General features: G+C 46.4%; 1 protein-coding gene across 2 annotated transcripts in view; it reads right to left on the reverse strand.

The window, feature by feature from the left end:
• The window catches only part of LOC308482543 (discoidin, CUB and LCCL domain-containing protein 1-like), a 47,229-nt gene extending 32,151 nt beyond the window's left edge, over nt 1-15,078 (reverse strand). For both annotated transcript variants that reach the window (XM_081015739.1, XM_081015738.1), the window contains exons 1-2: nt 14,935-15,078; nt 4,847-5,068 (exon numbers count right to left, since the gene is read on the reverse strand). In XM_081015739.1, coding sequence (XP_080871865.1) covers nt 4,847-5,068; nt 14,935-15,007 — 295 coding nt within the window. In that variant the 5' untranslated portion in view covers nt 15,008-15,078. The remainder of the gene's footprint in view (nt 1-4,846; nt 5,069-14,934) is intronic.
• Between the last annotated feature and the right edge of the window lie 1,110 nt (nt 15,079-16,188).

The raw sequence follows: 16,188 nt of genomic DNA on the forward strand, positions 1-16,188 counted from the left end.
TGGATAGGCTTTGCCTAAACAAAAATGTTTTCTGCAGGCATCGAAAGGAATACAGTGAACATTTATTTATTAACCCAAGCAAGCTTTGCACATCATCCACACAACATCAACCTCATCGAAATGACACCCCATATTATTTTCCGTTTAATCTGGATTTAATGTTCCTGTGGAAAATCCAATAAGTAAAGAAACAGCACAGAAACAGTAAATCCGGATTAAATGGGGTAGGGTGGGGAAGTATGAGATGGTATCTTCATGAAGACACCATTGTATTCTTCCTTGGTCAGGCTCCCCTTGGAGTCGTGTGCCCAGTTCTGGGCATCACATTTTAGGAAGGATGTTGACAAGCTGGAAGGTGTGCAGAGGAGGGCAGCTGAGATGATAAAAGGTTTGAAGATCAAGCCTTATGAAGAACAGTTCAGGGAGTTGGGTATGTTTAGCCTGGAGAAGAGAATACTTGAGAGGTGATAGGGTAAGGTAAAGGTAAAGGGACTCCTGACCATTAGGCCCAGACGTGGCCGACTCTGGGGTCGCGGCGCTCATCTCACTTTATTGGCCAAGGGAGCCGGCGTACAGCTTCCGGGTCATGTGGCCAGCAGGACTAAGCTGCTTCTGGCGAACCAGAGCAGCACACAGAAACGCCGTTTACCTTCCCGCCGGAGTGGTACCTTTTTATCTACTTGCACTTTGATGTGCTTTCGAACTGCTAGGTTGGCAGGAGCTGGGACCGAGCAACAGGAGCTCACCCCGTCGGGGGGATTCGAACCACCAACCTTCTGATCGGCAAGTCCTAGGCTCTGTGGTTTAACCCACAGCGCCACCCGCGTCCCCGAGGTGATAGGGTAGCTATCTTCAAATATTGAACGGGCAGATACATGGAAGATACAGCAAGCTTGGTTTCTCCTGCTCTGGAGGACAGGACCCAAACCAATGGATTCAAGTTACAAGAAAGAAGAGTCTGACTAAATATTAGGAATAACTTTCTGACATTAAGAGTTGTTTCACAGTCGAAGGTGATGGTCTCTCCTCCATTGTGGTTTTTTGTGGGAATGTTCAGGGAGGAAGGAGAGGATATATTGTTTATTCATATCCTTCCCAATTTGTGCTAGCAAGTTCTATAATTTAGCAGAGTTTTACATTCCCCTTTTAAACGCACAGCAGATAGCTGGTTGCAGGCTTGTTTAAGCCTCTCAATATTAGATTCCTGGTAAGTTCCCTTAAAAGAATAAACACGCTACAGTCTTGTGTAAAGTATATAAAATAAGTTTACTCACATCTTCATTTCACAGTTGGATCCCTGAAGGCAGACTTAGTTACAAAGTATATACATATGGATCTGTGCCATATGGAGATAGTCCCAGTGTCCTCTGTTGGCTGAGAGCCAACAGAGCAATTCTAGCTAAAAGCTGCTGCTCCAACAATGGAGGAAGTCAAAGAGAGGGTATGTGCTGTGTGCCTTGTCCTTTTGTTACCTGGGCAGGTAAGGTCATGCCCACCTCCAGTCACATGCAAAGGAACTATGTCCTAGCCAGGAGGAAACAGGAAGTTTTTAACTGGCTGGACCAAACATTCCCCTGCATGTCCAACTCTAGGAAAACAAGGAATGTTGTACTTGACTGCTACTTATGTATCACATCCCACAGTTTTTAAACTATAAAAAAGTGCAGGAACGAGCAGCACCAAGTCCAAAGTAAATGCCTGTATGGAGACACCTCCATGCCCACTTTAAAGCTTCTTCACACATGTGCACAGCTATAGCCTGAAAAGGAATGTCTGTGTGTTCATTCAGTGTAATGTCCTAGACCAGAACAGGATCAAGTGATAGGATAGGGGCCCCCTAAAGGCCTTTGGGATGTCCCTGCCAACAATGCTTTTTAGGAAGGTATTCTTATATGCAACGACTGCAGCTCGGACTTTGTTGGCAAAGGGGTGGAAGGAACAAGAAGCCCCGACAATAACGGACTGGCATTACAAGCTACAAGAATTTGTTGAAATGGTGCAGTTAACAAATACCCTGAGAAGCAATTCAAAACAAAAATTTATGGAAAAGTGGGATAGATATAAAACATATGTTGAAAAATACAGTAAAGGTTTGCTATCTATGCTAGCATTTGATTGACGTTGGAGTGAGACTGAGTTGAGAAATAAGACTAAGAGCACTTATTGATATAGGAATGTATTAAATAATATGTAAAGAAATATAAAATAATAAGAGTACATTCATTTGTAAAAAAAGGAATATACAATGGGAAAGACAGGAAGTCTAGTGTGTTGGTATGTATATGATTTTTTGGGGGGAAATTGTTTTTGTTTTTTCTCTTTGTTCTTTCTTTCTTTTTTGTTTCATTTTCTTTCTAGGTATATAAAATTTGTATATAATTTTTGTATACATGTTGGGAATTATATTATAGTAAGTCCTGTCAAGTAATATGACAACGTTTACTGATGTAGTATAATAATGTTAACAAATAAATAAAATGCATTTTTTTTTAAAAAAAGGAGGGGGGGGCGGTGGCAAATGCAAATTTTTATATATCTGCATGGGAAATGGGCCACATGGAGGGAACCTATGCAAGGAGCAGGTGTGTGTGTGTGTGCGTGCGCCAGTTCATTAAGTTTGCCGCCCCCCCCCCCCAGCAGTGCTTGAAATGTTTTCAGGATTTCCTAGGAGAGATTTTATGGATTTAAAGGGAGATTGGATGGGCCTTGTAGCTAGCTGCCTGTAGAGAGGGAAACTGAAAGAAGGAAGGAGGCAAGCAAAGCTAGCAAGGAAGGATGACCTTTGGAAATGTCTTCCAGGAACCGTCTCTCCCAAAGAATCAAGTGAAAGCAGCCTCTGCCAGGAATCGGAGGTGATGGAGTCGGAGCGGCAAGGGGTGAAGGAAAGGGTGGGCGAGTCCCCATGCCAAGAGGAAGCAAAGTTAATTATAGGATGCAGCAGGAAAAGAACTGTCAGCCAAGGAAGCAAATAAGGGACAAGGGCCCAGGAGCTCCAAGTGTATATCGCAAAGAGAAGGCCCCTTTGTGCTCTGCCAGAGCGACACATGAGAGGGTCAGCCAGGAGATCATTCAACGTTTCCCCTTCTTCTGTCTGAATGGCCATAGAAATCAGAGATGGAAAAGGCCGGTTCGTTTCACTGAGCGCCTCTTGCTTTTCCAAGCAGATAAGGGAGTGGGGGAGGGCCACTCTATTCCTGGGACAATAATGCACTTTAACTGTATTTAAGATTGAATTTTAAATTGTTGTAACAAAATGGCAGGAGAAAGGCAAGAGCCTTTTTCAAAAAGAAACTTATTTCTGGCCAGCCGTATTCCTTCCTATAGCCCTGCTAGTCTATATGTGTCTCTGGAGCAGGGACACTCTCTGCTCATGTTTTAGTCCATTTCTGTGGCTTTTTAGACTTCTCCCAGAATAGAAATATGCTGGGGACGAGACTGAATAAGGGCCCACTGTAGTGGGTAGCTTGGATGCCCAGCAGTTGCTTTTCATAGCAATAGCCGGGGGCCCAAAAAGTGATGGCAGGAGCTTGGCTGTAGCAGGTGAGACTTAGATGGACGAGGCATGCCACATCACACTCATCCCTCTCCCTGCAACCAGGCACAGGCAGGGCCAGATTTAGGTTTGATGAGGCCCTAAATTACTGAAGGACTGAAGGTAATGGGGCCCTTTATATGTCCAGCTGTCCTTTGTCAACAACAAATAGTTGCTGTTTTTTGTGTTGAATATATGCTATATGGTAATTTATGGACCTCATAGGTATCTAAAGCCATTTGCACATGCAGAATGTAGGCACCCTATATACAGAAATGAGCAAACGAGTGATATTTTAGGGAGCTGGCTAGCAGGTGGGACCCATTACTTACCTCATAGGAGCCTACACAACACGAAACACTGTTGCTGTATGTAGGTTTTATTTTAGTTGTTTTTTATCTTACATTTTGCAAATGTACATCCAGTTTTTTTCCCTTTAATTTTTTTGGGGAGCCCCCAAGAGAGTGAGGCCCTAAGCTATAGCTTGTTTAGCTTATATGTAAATCTGGCACTGGACACAGGGTTAGGTCAGAGGGGAAGTTCCTTGCTGCTTTTCATTCAGTGGCAATGCTAAGGCAGCACACTGTACATAGCCCTGTGAACTGCTATTTTGAGACTAATAATGTGCCTTGCTAGTGCTATTAAGCATAAATTGAAAGGGGATACGTGAATGTGGGAGTCTCAGGTCTGGACTGGTTGAAGACCATTGGTCTGCACTGATTGGTAGAGGCTTTCTAGGGCACGGGTAGGCAAACTAAGGCCCCGGGGCCGGATCCAGCCCAATCGCCTTCTAAATCTGGCTCATGGACGGTCCGGGAATCAGTGTGTTTTTACATGAGTAGAATGTGCCCTTTTATTTAAAATACATCTCTGGATTATTTGTGGGGCCTGCCTGGTGTTTTTACATGAGTAGAATGTGTGCTTTTATTTAAAATGCATCTCTGGGTTATTTGTGGGGCATAGGAATTCATTCATTCCCCCCCCCCAAAAAAAATAGCCCGGCCCCCCACAAGGTCTGAGGGACAGTGGACCGGCCCCTGCTGGAAAAGTTTGCTGACCCCTGTTCTAGGGTTTCACGGAAGGGACATTCCTAGTCCTACCTGGAGTTGCCAGGAACTGAACCTGGAGCTCCTTTGCAGGCAGAGCGGATGCTCTCCCACGGAGCCACCGTCTTTCCCTCTTACCTCCATTTGAAAAGGACATGTGTGTTTCTCCTTCCTGACCCCACTGCAGAGTGTGCTCCACTCCCATGACCCCAAGCTGTCCATGACTCCTGAGATCCTTACGACCGAGAAGTCAAACGGTTGTCCTTACCGAAGCGAGCTCCATCCGATGGGGAAGAAAGCAATAGGAAGCCGGATTTGCATTGCTCTGAGGCTTCAATGTCCATGTCTCCAAAGATCAGGCTTAGGGAGCTCCCTGCAGCTCCGTGGATCTTCCACTCGCAAGACGTGAAGTTGGGATAAGTGCCAGGGTAGTTCTTGGAAGTCAGAGTCCCGCTGTAAGGCGTCAGCATCGAGTGACCGCAACCATCCCCTGGAAGGCGAGGAGATAAGACTGATCTTACATCAGGAAGCTGCTTTGCATCATGTCAAATGATCTGGCCAGCTACTCAAGAATTGCCCACTCTAACCAGCAGCTTCTCCATCACTTGTTACCTGATCCTTTGCAGGCTGCATGACTAGTAGACTACTAGTCATGATGGGGGAAATTAAGAGAAAGGGCCATAGCTTGGTGGCGGATAGCATCTGTTCTGCATGCAGAAAACCCCAGGTTTGAACCCCAGAATCTCTCATTAGGCCTGGGAGAGAATGCTGCCTAAAATTTTGGAGAGCTGCTGCCAGTCAGTGTAGACAGTACTGAGCTAAATGGACCAATAGCACACGATGCTCCTACCACCTCCAATCTCATTTTCCCAGTCTTGAACCTGGGACCTTCTGCAAGCAAAGCGGATGTTCTACCACTCAGTAAGGCTTGGCTGGGATCAACTACCTTCATTTTCTGCTCTCCCATAACTATCTACTGCAGTGACCATTCAGCGCTAAACTGCAAATTTTCCCAAGGTAAAGCGGCAACACAAACTGGATAAGCCCTCAGTTTGCTTAATTTTCTCCTCCAATTCCTTTTCGCCTCTTAGAACATAAACCCCATCATTTTATTTAAAAATGTGACTGGCTAGGAATATATCAAAGCCCACTCTACTCCCCCACCATCACATGGTTGGTCCAGGTCTTGATCAACTTGATCAGAGATCTAGATAAGATCCTGTGTATTCGTACATCGGGGCTTATTCCCAAATGAAGTGTGTACCTGGTTGCAGCTTTGAAAGCCACATAATCCTTCTCCCAAACAGGATGGTTAAGGGGAAATGGCATATTGTGTTTCTCTCCTACCTTTTTGACAGGGGTTCTCTAATTTGGGGGGTGGGGAAGCTAAGGCCCTCCAGATGTTCTGCCACTGACCTGTGGCCATTCAGAAGGGGAAGGGTGGGAGCTCAGTGACAGGGCGTCTGTTCTGCATGTTCAACCCTCCAGCATCTCCAGATAGAGGTGGAAAATTCCCCATGGCCTGAAAACCTGGAGAGCAACTGTCACTTAATATAGACAAAGCTGAGCTAGATAGATTAGTGCTCTGACTCAGTAGAAGGTAGCCTTCCTATGTCCATGGACTACAACTCCCATCATCCCTGACAATTGGCCACCCTGGCTGGGGCTGATGGGAGGTGGAGTTGAATAATATCTGGAGTGCACCAGGCTGGGGAAGGCTGAATCAGATGATTCAATGATTAAAACACAGGGCATGACCTGTTAAAGTACACCTTTGTCATTCCATCAGTTGCAACTTTCTTACAGACAATCTTTTAGCATGCAATACTGACACTGTTTTAATGCAGAGCTGTGGTGCTTTATCAAGTTTAGAGATATAAAATCTTGGATTACACAGGTAAGAGCATTCAGTGTGCTCTCAGTTCTGTCTACTATCTGATCATCGGTCCATCTACTTATTTTTTTTTTAGCAAAAGGCAGTGTGTGTGTGTGTGTGTGTGTGTGTGTGTATCAACATAATTGTCTTTGGTCGGGGAGTAAGGTATTTATGGGAATTGGTTTTAGACTATGGCCCACTATCCTGATTGAAGATGCAGATGAATGAGATTATGAGTCGGGTTAGAGTTTAATCAAGGGCCTGGGAGAGGGAGAGGGTAATCTGCTTGGACAAAGATTTCCTACAATTCCACAAGTTTCTGGCTTTGCTGGTTATCGGCTTCTTTCTTAGCTGTACAACATTGCGGGTGGACGCACTCTCTCTGGCAAATGCATGAAGATGAAAGGTCCAATAAAGTATTTACTCTGCCTGCGTTCAGCAGGAATGGGGGAGAAAAACAGTGGAAGAACACCAGCAGGAAAACTAGACCAGATAACAAGTGCTTGACAATGAGCACAATGGAAGAAATTGTTTTTAAAATACAAAGCAATATAGAAACAAGAGGTGGCTCATTTGGTTATGCTCTGAAAACTGTTTGCGGGGGGGGGGGCATGGAGAGATGAGGGGTCTGAGCTTGGGGAGGGAGCCAGCAGGTTGTCACCCAGTAGGTCCATGCCAGCCCAACCCACAGTCCCGTTAACCATCTCCCAATGTTCTTCAGCTGTCCCCAGATGTTGGACTATAATCATCCCTGACCACTGGCTATGCTGTCTGAGGCTGCTGAGAGTAGCTTCCAGACGACCTGGGAGGTTGCAGACTCTGTTTCCTTGGAGGCTTTTAAGCAGAGGTAGGATGGCCATCTGCCATGGATGCTTGAGGCTCTGGCTCCACATACTGTTTCCTCCTTATCAGTACCAATGGGCATCAGCCAGGTGTGAACAGTGGATTCCTCCCACCTTTCTCTTTTGTTCAAAACCTTATAGAAAGCTGTAAGCAATTCTGCAGAAAGGAAGCCCTGCAGTGGGATGGAGGGTTTCTCCCATGCTTGAACAATCATCAGGTTATGGGGGCAGAGTTTTGTAGTGGCAGTGGAGTATGCATGCCTAAAAACATAGGTGCCTGCTTGTGGCTCACTGCCTTGGCACCTTTTACTCAGCCTTTGCCCCTGATTTTTTTTGTGTTTTGTTTTTTTTGCAGTGGCCCAAAGTCAGAGAAAGTTGGTATCTGTGTGGATCTGAATTTATGTTATATATATGTTGTTGTGATTAAACTGTTTACAATTGGTTTTAATTGGTTTTTATATATAAGCAAATGTTTAAATTGTTTTCACACATGCAGGTTTTTCTATATACGTTTTTACTGTAGTGCAAATTGCTTTGGAGTGCCTCGTGGGAAGCCATTCATAAATGAAATATACCACAGTACGTATTTTGGAAAGTTGTTTGTTGCTATGCAACAAAGCCATTATAAAAGATAAACTAAATAAAACAGAATAAAATACATTCCAAAGTTAAAACAGTTATTAAAACCAGACATTCTGTCAGATAAGAGTTTGCTCCCATGAAGAATTTAACTTATCATCCCCCAAACTTTACTCCTTAAAATCATTGCTCCGAAGGCGAAACAAGCCAATTTTTCAGAGACTATGGATTTGGACACAAGACAAATGATGCTTTCTGATATCAAGGAGCAGGTTTCTCTCTATGTTTGGATACATTTGCACACCACTGTGAATCAAGATGAAGGACTGAACCTTTCAAGACTACTCTGATTTTAACCACTGATTTCAAAACTGGAGTGTTTTTTTTTAGTGTCGTAGAATTTCTGAGCAATGCTGAGTACAAGCTTGCTAGATGATAACAGCAGTAGTGATACAGCCCATCCTCTCATTTTCTGGATCTGCTCTTATGGATGGACGGCTGCTACATCCCTGACCTGGCATTAACAACATCTCCCCCCCCCCCCAAAAAAAACCCCCAAAACACTTTTCATAACTATGTTGGAGGGAAGCAGCGGGGAATTCCAAGTTAGAAGAAGGAGTCACAATTCCCAGGAAATTTCACTGGCAAAAAACGTAAGCAAAAAACCAAACAAAAACCACTTATAAAGAAATTAGACACAACTCAGATACTGACGGTTCCCAGTGCACAAGTCATTGCATTTTTCTGGAGCTCATTCAGCAGGAAGACATCACCATGTTGGTCAGCAAATTCCAGGCGGTATATTTTTCAACAGGATGTGAAGAAGACAAAATACAACAGATGCTACCGGGGGGATGGGGGTGGGGAGTCCTTACTTTTGGATTAAGACCTAAAACCTCAGAACTAATATTTCACACAGAGAGAGAGACACAGAGAAATAAAACTTCACCATGGCCGCTGTGCTTGTTTCGTTTTTTTGAGATGAGTATATAGAAGGGTTATTTTGCAATTTATTTGCTGTGGTTCCCAGAAGTGAAGTGAAGCACCACTTGAAGATCATCTCTATGCTGGCTTGACGGTGTGTGTGTGTGTGGACTAGACATCTATACCTATCAGGAGTATCTATTGTCTTCTTATGGTTGCTGGTGATGCTGAAATCTTCCTCCTCATCTATTAAAGTTGTAAGTTCTTTGTAAAGCCATTGGATGAGCACAAGCATCAATTTAAAGCAGTCCTATTTGCATGGGCATCAACTCTAGAATACTAAGGGACCGGGGCCACCAGGTGGCGCATTGGAAGATGGCTGACAATAACATCTCTCCGACCCACACGAGGTAATTAAGAGGCTGCTACGGGAAGTATGCAGTCTTCCCGCCCCCCCCCAAGGAGATGGGGGGGGACTGCCTTGCCAGCGGTGGCCATAATGCACCCCCGGATTCGAGAGAAGGGGGTGTCCCGTCACTTGGCACCAGCCCTCGATGAAGTCGGCTCTTCCTGGACGCTGTCTCCAATCTGCGCGTGCTGGTTTGCTTTAGCTCGAAAATACAATTGGAAATATATAATTGGAAGATGCTAAAGCACATACATCAAGCAAAGGTCGGGAGATAAGACTGCTGATTAATGGGTCTCTGGGATCGGAGTGGCGGGCGAGGACAAATAAATCAAGCGATGAAGCGCCATTAAGAGATTGGTATGTCTGGAGTGAAGAAGGGAGGTGGAGGAAAAAACTTTTCTTTTCTTTGCCTTCTGTGAGTATTGATAACCCTCCACCCCAAAGAAAGAAGAATCTCCGTATTTTATTACACAAGCAGGAATTTAAAAACTGTGTGGGATGAATTAATGATGAATGAAGAGAGGATTGGTAAATATCGGAGAATGGAAAAATTCTATGACGCAGTTTTAAAATGGCGTCTCGCAAGACAGGCTTGTTTAAGAAAGACGGGGGGAGGAGAACCAGGAATATTGGAATGTGAATGATGATTGGAATTTGATCTTAATCCTGGCAGAGCCCTCCATGAGATATTTTACAAGCCTGGGAAAACTAAAGGGCAGACCGAAGATAAACTTTTGAAGGAAGAGGGGAATGGCGGCTGTCCCTATGAGATATGACTTGTGGAGTGTGTAAAACCCACACAGACGATGTTTGCTTTCAACCTGCCTGTGAAGATTATCAGAGATTGCAAAGAAAGGAATATATGACAACAACAAGAAGATGAAGAAAGTAATAAAGAGACTATCTGGATAGAACTGGATAGGACTGTTTAATTAAAGCAGTAATAGAAGTGATGTTTGGATCCTCGTCCGGAGCTTGATGTATGGGTACCCCCAACAAAATTGAAAAATTTGGCTGTATAATTTGGAATTAATGTGATTTGAAATAATGTGATATGATTGGCCTGTTAATAAAAATTATGTTTAAAAAAAAAAGAATATTAAGGGACCGACTTCTTTATGGAAGGGTACAAAAATGCAAGAGAGAGAGAGAGAGAGAGAGAGAGAGAGAGGTGCAGCAGCAGCACATAGCACAATACCTAATTTACAGTGGTGCCTCGCAAGACGAAATTAATTCGTTCCGCGAGTTTTTTCGTCTAGCAAGTTTTTCGTCTTGCGAAGCACGAAATCCCATAGGAATGCATTGAAATTCAATTAATGCGTTCCTATGGTCAAAAAAAGTCCAAACAAAGCCAAATTTGGTACAACAAGAGTTTATTAAGTGCTCTTTAAAGTCACACATACTGTAAAGAGCATTTCAAAAACTGAAGGAACAATAAATTAAGTTTCTAAACATGACAGAAAAACATTTAAAAATCAACAAAGTGTACAGTACTGTACATTTTCTAAGACTCTGGGGGACAACTCGAAGAAGGTTCCTCTTCCACTCTTTGCTTCTTGCTGAAGAACCCCCTCCTCAACTGTTCCCCCAGCCACCCACCACACAGAAATTCAAATCCAGAATTTTTTTTTAAAAAAAACAGCAGAGTGGCCCAGTGGTCACAGAAAATCATAAAAATGCAGAAAAAAAAACCAAGCTTCCAGATTCTTGCAAACCCCCTCCTCAACTGTTCCCCCAGCCACCCACCACACAGAAATTCAAATCCAGAATTTTTTTTAAAAAACAGCAGAGTGGCCCAATGGTCACAGTAAATCATAAAAATGCAGAAAAAAACCACAAGCTGCCAGATTCTTGCAAACCCCTCCCCAACACCAAGTCCTTGAATTCCAAACACCCCAACCCAAAATCCAAAAACCCCCAAAAAAGTTTTAAAAGTTTAAAAGAAGTTTTGGAAAAGCTTCAAAAATCACCAAAGTCTTCAAAAACCTCAAAAAAGGCTACCACACCGCGTTCTATGAGTTGCTCCTCGAAGTCAAGTCGCAACTGTATTAACGGTGTTAAGAAAAAGGAAATAAACTTGCAAGACGTTTTCGTTTTTCGTCTTGCGAAGCAAGCCCATAGGGAAATTCGTCTTGCGAAGCAGCTCAAAAAACGGAAAACCCTTTCGTCTAGTGAGTTTTCTGTCTTGCGAGGCATTCGTCTTGCGGGGCACCACTGTATTAGGATCAGCATGACTGGCTGTAGTACTATGCCGTTTCCTCTGCTTCCCTTAAACTCAGTGGTGCTTACTTCTGACTGTAGACTGCAAAGCTTCAACTTGTGAAGCACAAACATGTCAGACTTTATTGAACAGAAGATTTCCAGACAGCTGAAATTCAGCCTGAAAACTTTCAACAGGAGCTGCAAACCATCTTGCGGAGATTGCTTCGTTCAAAGTTTATTGCTGCTTTAAAGTCTTTCAGAATTATTCAACTCGTCGTTTTGTACTGTTTTTTTCTCTTCCACCTATGATTTTATCCACCCACCAGCACCCACCTCTTTGTAAACCGCTTTGAGGTTTCTTTTACAGTCAAATAGTGGTGTATAAAAAGGTAAAGGGACCCCTGACCATTAGGTCCAGTCGTGGCCGACTCTGGGGTTGCGGTGCTCATCTTGCTCTATAGGCCGAGGGAGCCGGCATTTGTCCGCAGACAGCTTCCGGGTCATGTGGCCAGCATGACTAAGCCGCTTCTGTCGAACCAGAGCAGCACACGGAAACGCCGTTTACCTTCCCGCCGGAGTGGTACCTATTTATCTACTTGCACTTCGATATGCTTTCAAACTGCTAGGTGGGCAGGAGCTGGGACAGAGCAACGGGAGCTCACCCCGTCAAGGGGATTCATACTGCCGACCTTCTGTGGTTTAACCCACAGCGCCACTCGCATCCCAAATAAATAAATAAATAAATAAATAAATAAATATTGTTCCTCTGCATCCAACCAATCTATGACAGCAATGGATGTGAATTTTATCTTTGTATGGTAAGCTGGTTTCTACGACACATGCTCACCCCCTTCTCTCTCTCTCTCTCTCTCTCTCTCTCTCTCTCTCTCTCCTCCTTCCAGGCAACCAAGAGACATTATCAGAGTTCTAAGACATGCTCCCGCCAGATGAAAACACTCATGACGAGTGTGAACAGGGTGGGTGGCCTAGAATGGGTCCAAAAGACCAGCTAGAGAAGGGGCCGGGCTTCCCCATCTATGCCAATCTGCTGCCCAAGACTCAGGAGTCAACATTTTCCAGGTATAGGTATCTGCGCTGCTTGCCAGGTAAGTGTGCATAGCAGGGGCAGGAGAATCCATGGCTCCGCGTAACTTGTTGCAATTTCCATCAGCTACAAACAGTTATCAGGGATGATGGGAGACATAGGTTGTCTCCCATGAAGCACATGATACACATGAAGCACACTTCACCCCACCACACCGAAAAAAAGGATCCTGGGAAATGTAGTTTTATTAAGGCTGTTGGGCATTGTAGCTCTCTGAAGGCTAAACTACAGCTCCCAGGCTTCTTGGGAGAGGGAATGTGCTGTCAATGAATGGTGTGCATGCAGCCATAGTCCAGCAGGATTTGAGGGCCATAGGTTCCCCACCCCTAGTTCGTTGTGTGGGATTGCAGCTGAGTATCATTCACTGAGCTGTGCAGCTCTGCAAATGAGCTTACAAGCTCTGAAGGGAACAGGAATAAGAAAGCAGGGACTGCAAGCAGAAGCCTCTAAGATTTGCCCAGCTGTTTAACCCTAAGCTCCACAGATCCTCTTAGTGCTGCCATCTGGAATGAGAGCTTAGGCCAACAACTTCGCCAAGCCGAGTCCCCGCAGATGTTTTGGACTACAACCACCATCAGCTGATGGAAGTGAGTGCTGGCTAGGGCTGATGGGAGTTGTAGTCCAAAGCATCTGGAGGTCCCCAGGTTGGCAAAGGCCGGCCTGGGAAATTATCGCCCCATAGTCATGGCTCCTGACCTGTGTTGCACATTTCCCCAATAGGATGGGCAGGCTCCAGCAGCGCCGAGTTGCACCCAGCATTGGGGGGGGGGGGGAATGCTATGTGTGCATAGCCAACCCAACTTTGTCCGCCATCCCACACCCACCCATCGCCAGCCAACCTATCTTTGTGAAAGGGACATGCGGGGTGAAGATGCTTTGCCCCATGTTTCCCTGGCAAAGCTTGCCAATGCAACTTCTGGAAAGGCGCTCTGGCAATCAGTAAAAAGGGACACGAGGGGCGAAGATGCCACGCTAAATCCTATCCCATTCTTATTCCTTTATCTATGGAAGAATAGAAAAGAGTCTTTTTAAATGCCCACTTTGACCAACAGAACCTAGAGAGCGGCTCACACACTTGTGACATTGTCATTAGGACTCCCACCTGCAAAAATGATTGGTCTACCATTTCTGGCTCACCCCACCCCACCCACGGGTGAAACCTACTGCCACCGAACCAGGTCTGCCAAAGAAACATAGGGCAGTACACAACTCAGTGTTACTCAGAGGGGATCTGTTGAAACGAATGGACCTAACTTAGTCCTGTTCATTCATTTCAATGGGTCTGAAACTCAGCTGAGTTGGGAGAGGTTTCTGAGTTTGTCTGGTTCAGTTCCTTGCTCTGGACAAGAATTGCAACGCAGGATACAACAAGGGCACCCCTGACAAACGGCCGTCCAGATTCTGCTTAAAAAGCCCCTCCGGTGAAGGAGTGCCCACCACTTTGCAAAGCACTAAGCCCTACCATGAGGAGGTTTATTCTAACAATTAGCCCACGGAGACTCATTTGGACAAAGGGGGGCAGTGCTCCACCAGCCTCAGTCTGCCCCTACCTCTTCCCTTGCACCCAGTCCTAGCGGGGCGAAGGCACTGGCTCTCAACTTCTTCCACCTTAGTTTCAGCATTGCCCTTGGAGAACTCGGCAGGGGGGAGGAGGAGGATAGGGACAAACTGTGGCCCTTGATGTTCAGCCCCAGACAGAGTAGCCAATGGTCAGGGGTGATGAGAGCTGTCATCCTGGCCACAGGATCTCCATCTCCGGTTGCTTCCAGAGAGCCTGTTTAGTGAGCATTCGCCCTGATTCCATTGCAGGGAGATTGGAGGATGTTGGTTGTGTATTGAAATCCCTCCTTCCTTGGAGGTTTTCATGGATGCTTCAGTCGACATTTCTGCATTGCAGGGGGTTGGACTAGATGACCCTCGGGATCCCTTCCAACTCTACACAGTTCTATGATTCTATGAAATGAGCATCCATCTACTACAGGGAGGTTAGACGAGGTTGCATCACTGCAAGGGCGTCCCAGGCTTCCCAGCAGCCACTTTCCCTATCCCCGCTCAGGCACAAAAACAAAACAAAATCGGATGTTTTCGAGAAGCGGGTTTGTTGCGCAAGATCTCCCCATCAGGATGCAATTGTGCAACCGGAATTTGCCATGTAAGATTGCAGTCCGCCCGAAAGCAGCGAAGCAGCCTAAAAGTGCCCCCCCGATTACAAGACTGTGCGCTTATCGGTCTTATGGATCGCCCTTTCTTGTGTCGGCAACAGGCGTCGCTTCACTTAGCATTTACAATGTTGACTTGGCTTCCCATCGCCGCCTCTCCCAACTCCTTGCCCTTTCTGCCAAGTCCTACGCGGACGGCGTCCCACCGGCAGGAGTTTCCCAGCCCGACTCCCAGTCCCTCTGCCGCCTCGGCCACTTACCCGTCTGGCCGCTGGCGAGATCCAGGTGCTGGAGCAGCTGGAGGAGCCCGAGCGCGCGCAGCGCCGGGCGCATCGTCGAAACGGAGCGGCGCCCAGGATGCGCGCGAGCTCAGCCCGCCGCTCGCTCCACACCCGGCGCCTCCACCAGCGCCGCGGCATTCCCGAGCCCCACAGTCCCCGCCTCCCGATTGGCTGCGGGCGCCGAGCCCGGCCAGGGCTACTGGTCCCGCGGAAGAGCCAATCACCGGGCAGGGACTCCCCCAGCCCACCCCCCGGCAAGCTCTCTCTGGCGGGCTGTGCCCACCAGCAGGCAGGGAAATCGCGTGTGGGCGGCTGGGGAGGGCGATTACCGCCCCTCCTCTCACTGACATACATAGCACCGTGGGGGGGGGGGGACTGCAAGGAGAGGGAGGCTGGGCGGTTTGCACATCTGTTGTGTCTGCGTCCAAAAGTCTCAGCACCTCCCCTTCTATAGGTATTCAGAATCTATCTGCTCACCATGAGCAGCAGCAGGATTCAAATTTGCTTCCACACTACGAGTGGTAGCATCAGTATTACTGTCAGTGTCACCAGTACTGCCAGGTAGCGGTGCTATTTTTTACCTATACTTTGTTTACCTGCCAGGTACCAGTACTATAGGGACGCGGGTGGCGCTGTTGGTTAAACCCCAGAGCCTAGGACTTGTCGATCAGTGAGCTCCGGTTGCTTGGTCCCTGCTCCTGCCAACCTAGCAGTTCGAAAGCACATCAACGTGCAAGTAGATAAATAGGTACCACTCCGGCGAGAAGGTAAACAGCATGCGCTGCTCTGGTTCGCCAGAAGCGGCTTAGTCATGCTGGCCACATGACCGGGAAGCTGTACGCCGGCTCCCTCGGCCAATAAAGCCAGATGAGCGCCACAACCCCAGAGTCGGCCACGACTGGACCTAATGGTCAGGGGTCCCTTTACCTTTACCTACCAGTACTATTGCCTGTGGTGCTACCACTGGTGCCGCTAGTATACTTAGGTAACTTTTGAGTCCCGCTTTTGAGTATATTGGGATGGCTGGTTCTTTAAAACAGGGGTAGCCAGTGCAGAAACCTCCAGATGTCATGCTGTGCTAGAGAAAAATAATGAAGTGGGGGGGCAGGACAGGTGCATATCAGCTGGTGCATATTTTTCTGCCCTTGAATAGGGCTTCTTGAGAAACTGGTTTCACTCTGAAAATAAAAGCTCGTTGCAGATTGATCCAGTCCATCCCCTACAATGCAGGAA

Source organism: Podarcis pityusensis (assembly GCF_964106645.2).
Source record: "Podarcis pityusensis genome assembly, chromosome: 8".
In the NCBI taxonomy this organism is placed as follows: domain Eukaryota; kingdom Metazoa; phylum Chordata; class Lepidosauria; order Squamata; family Lacertidae; genus Podarcis; species Podarcis pityusensis.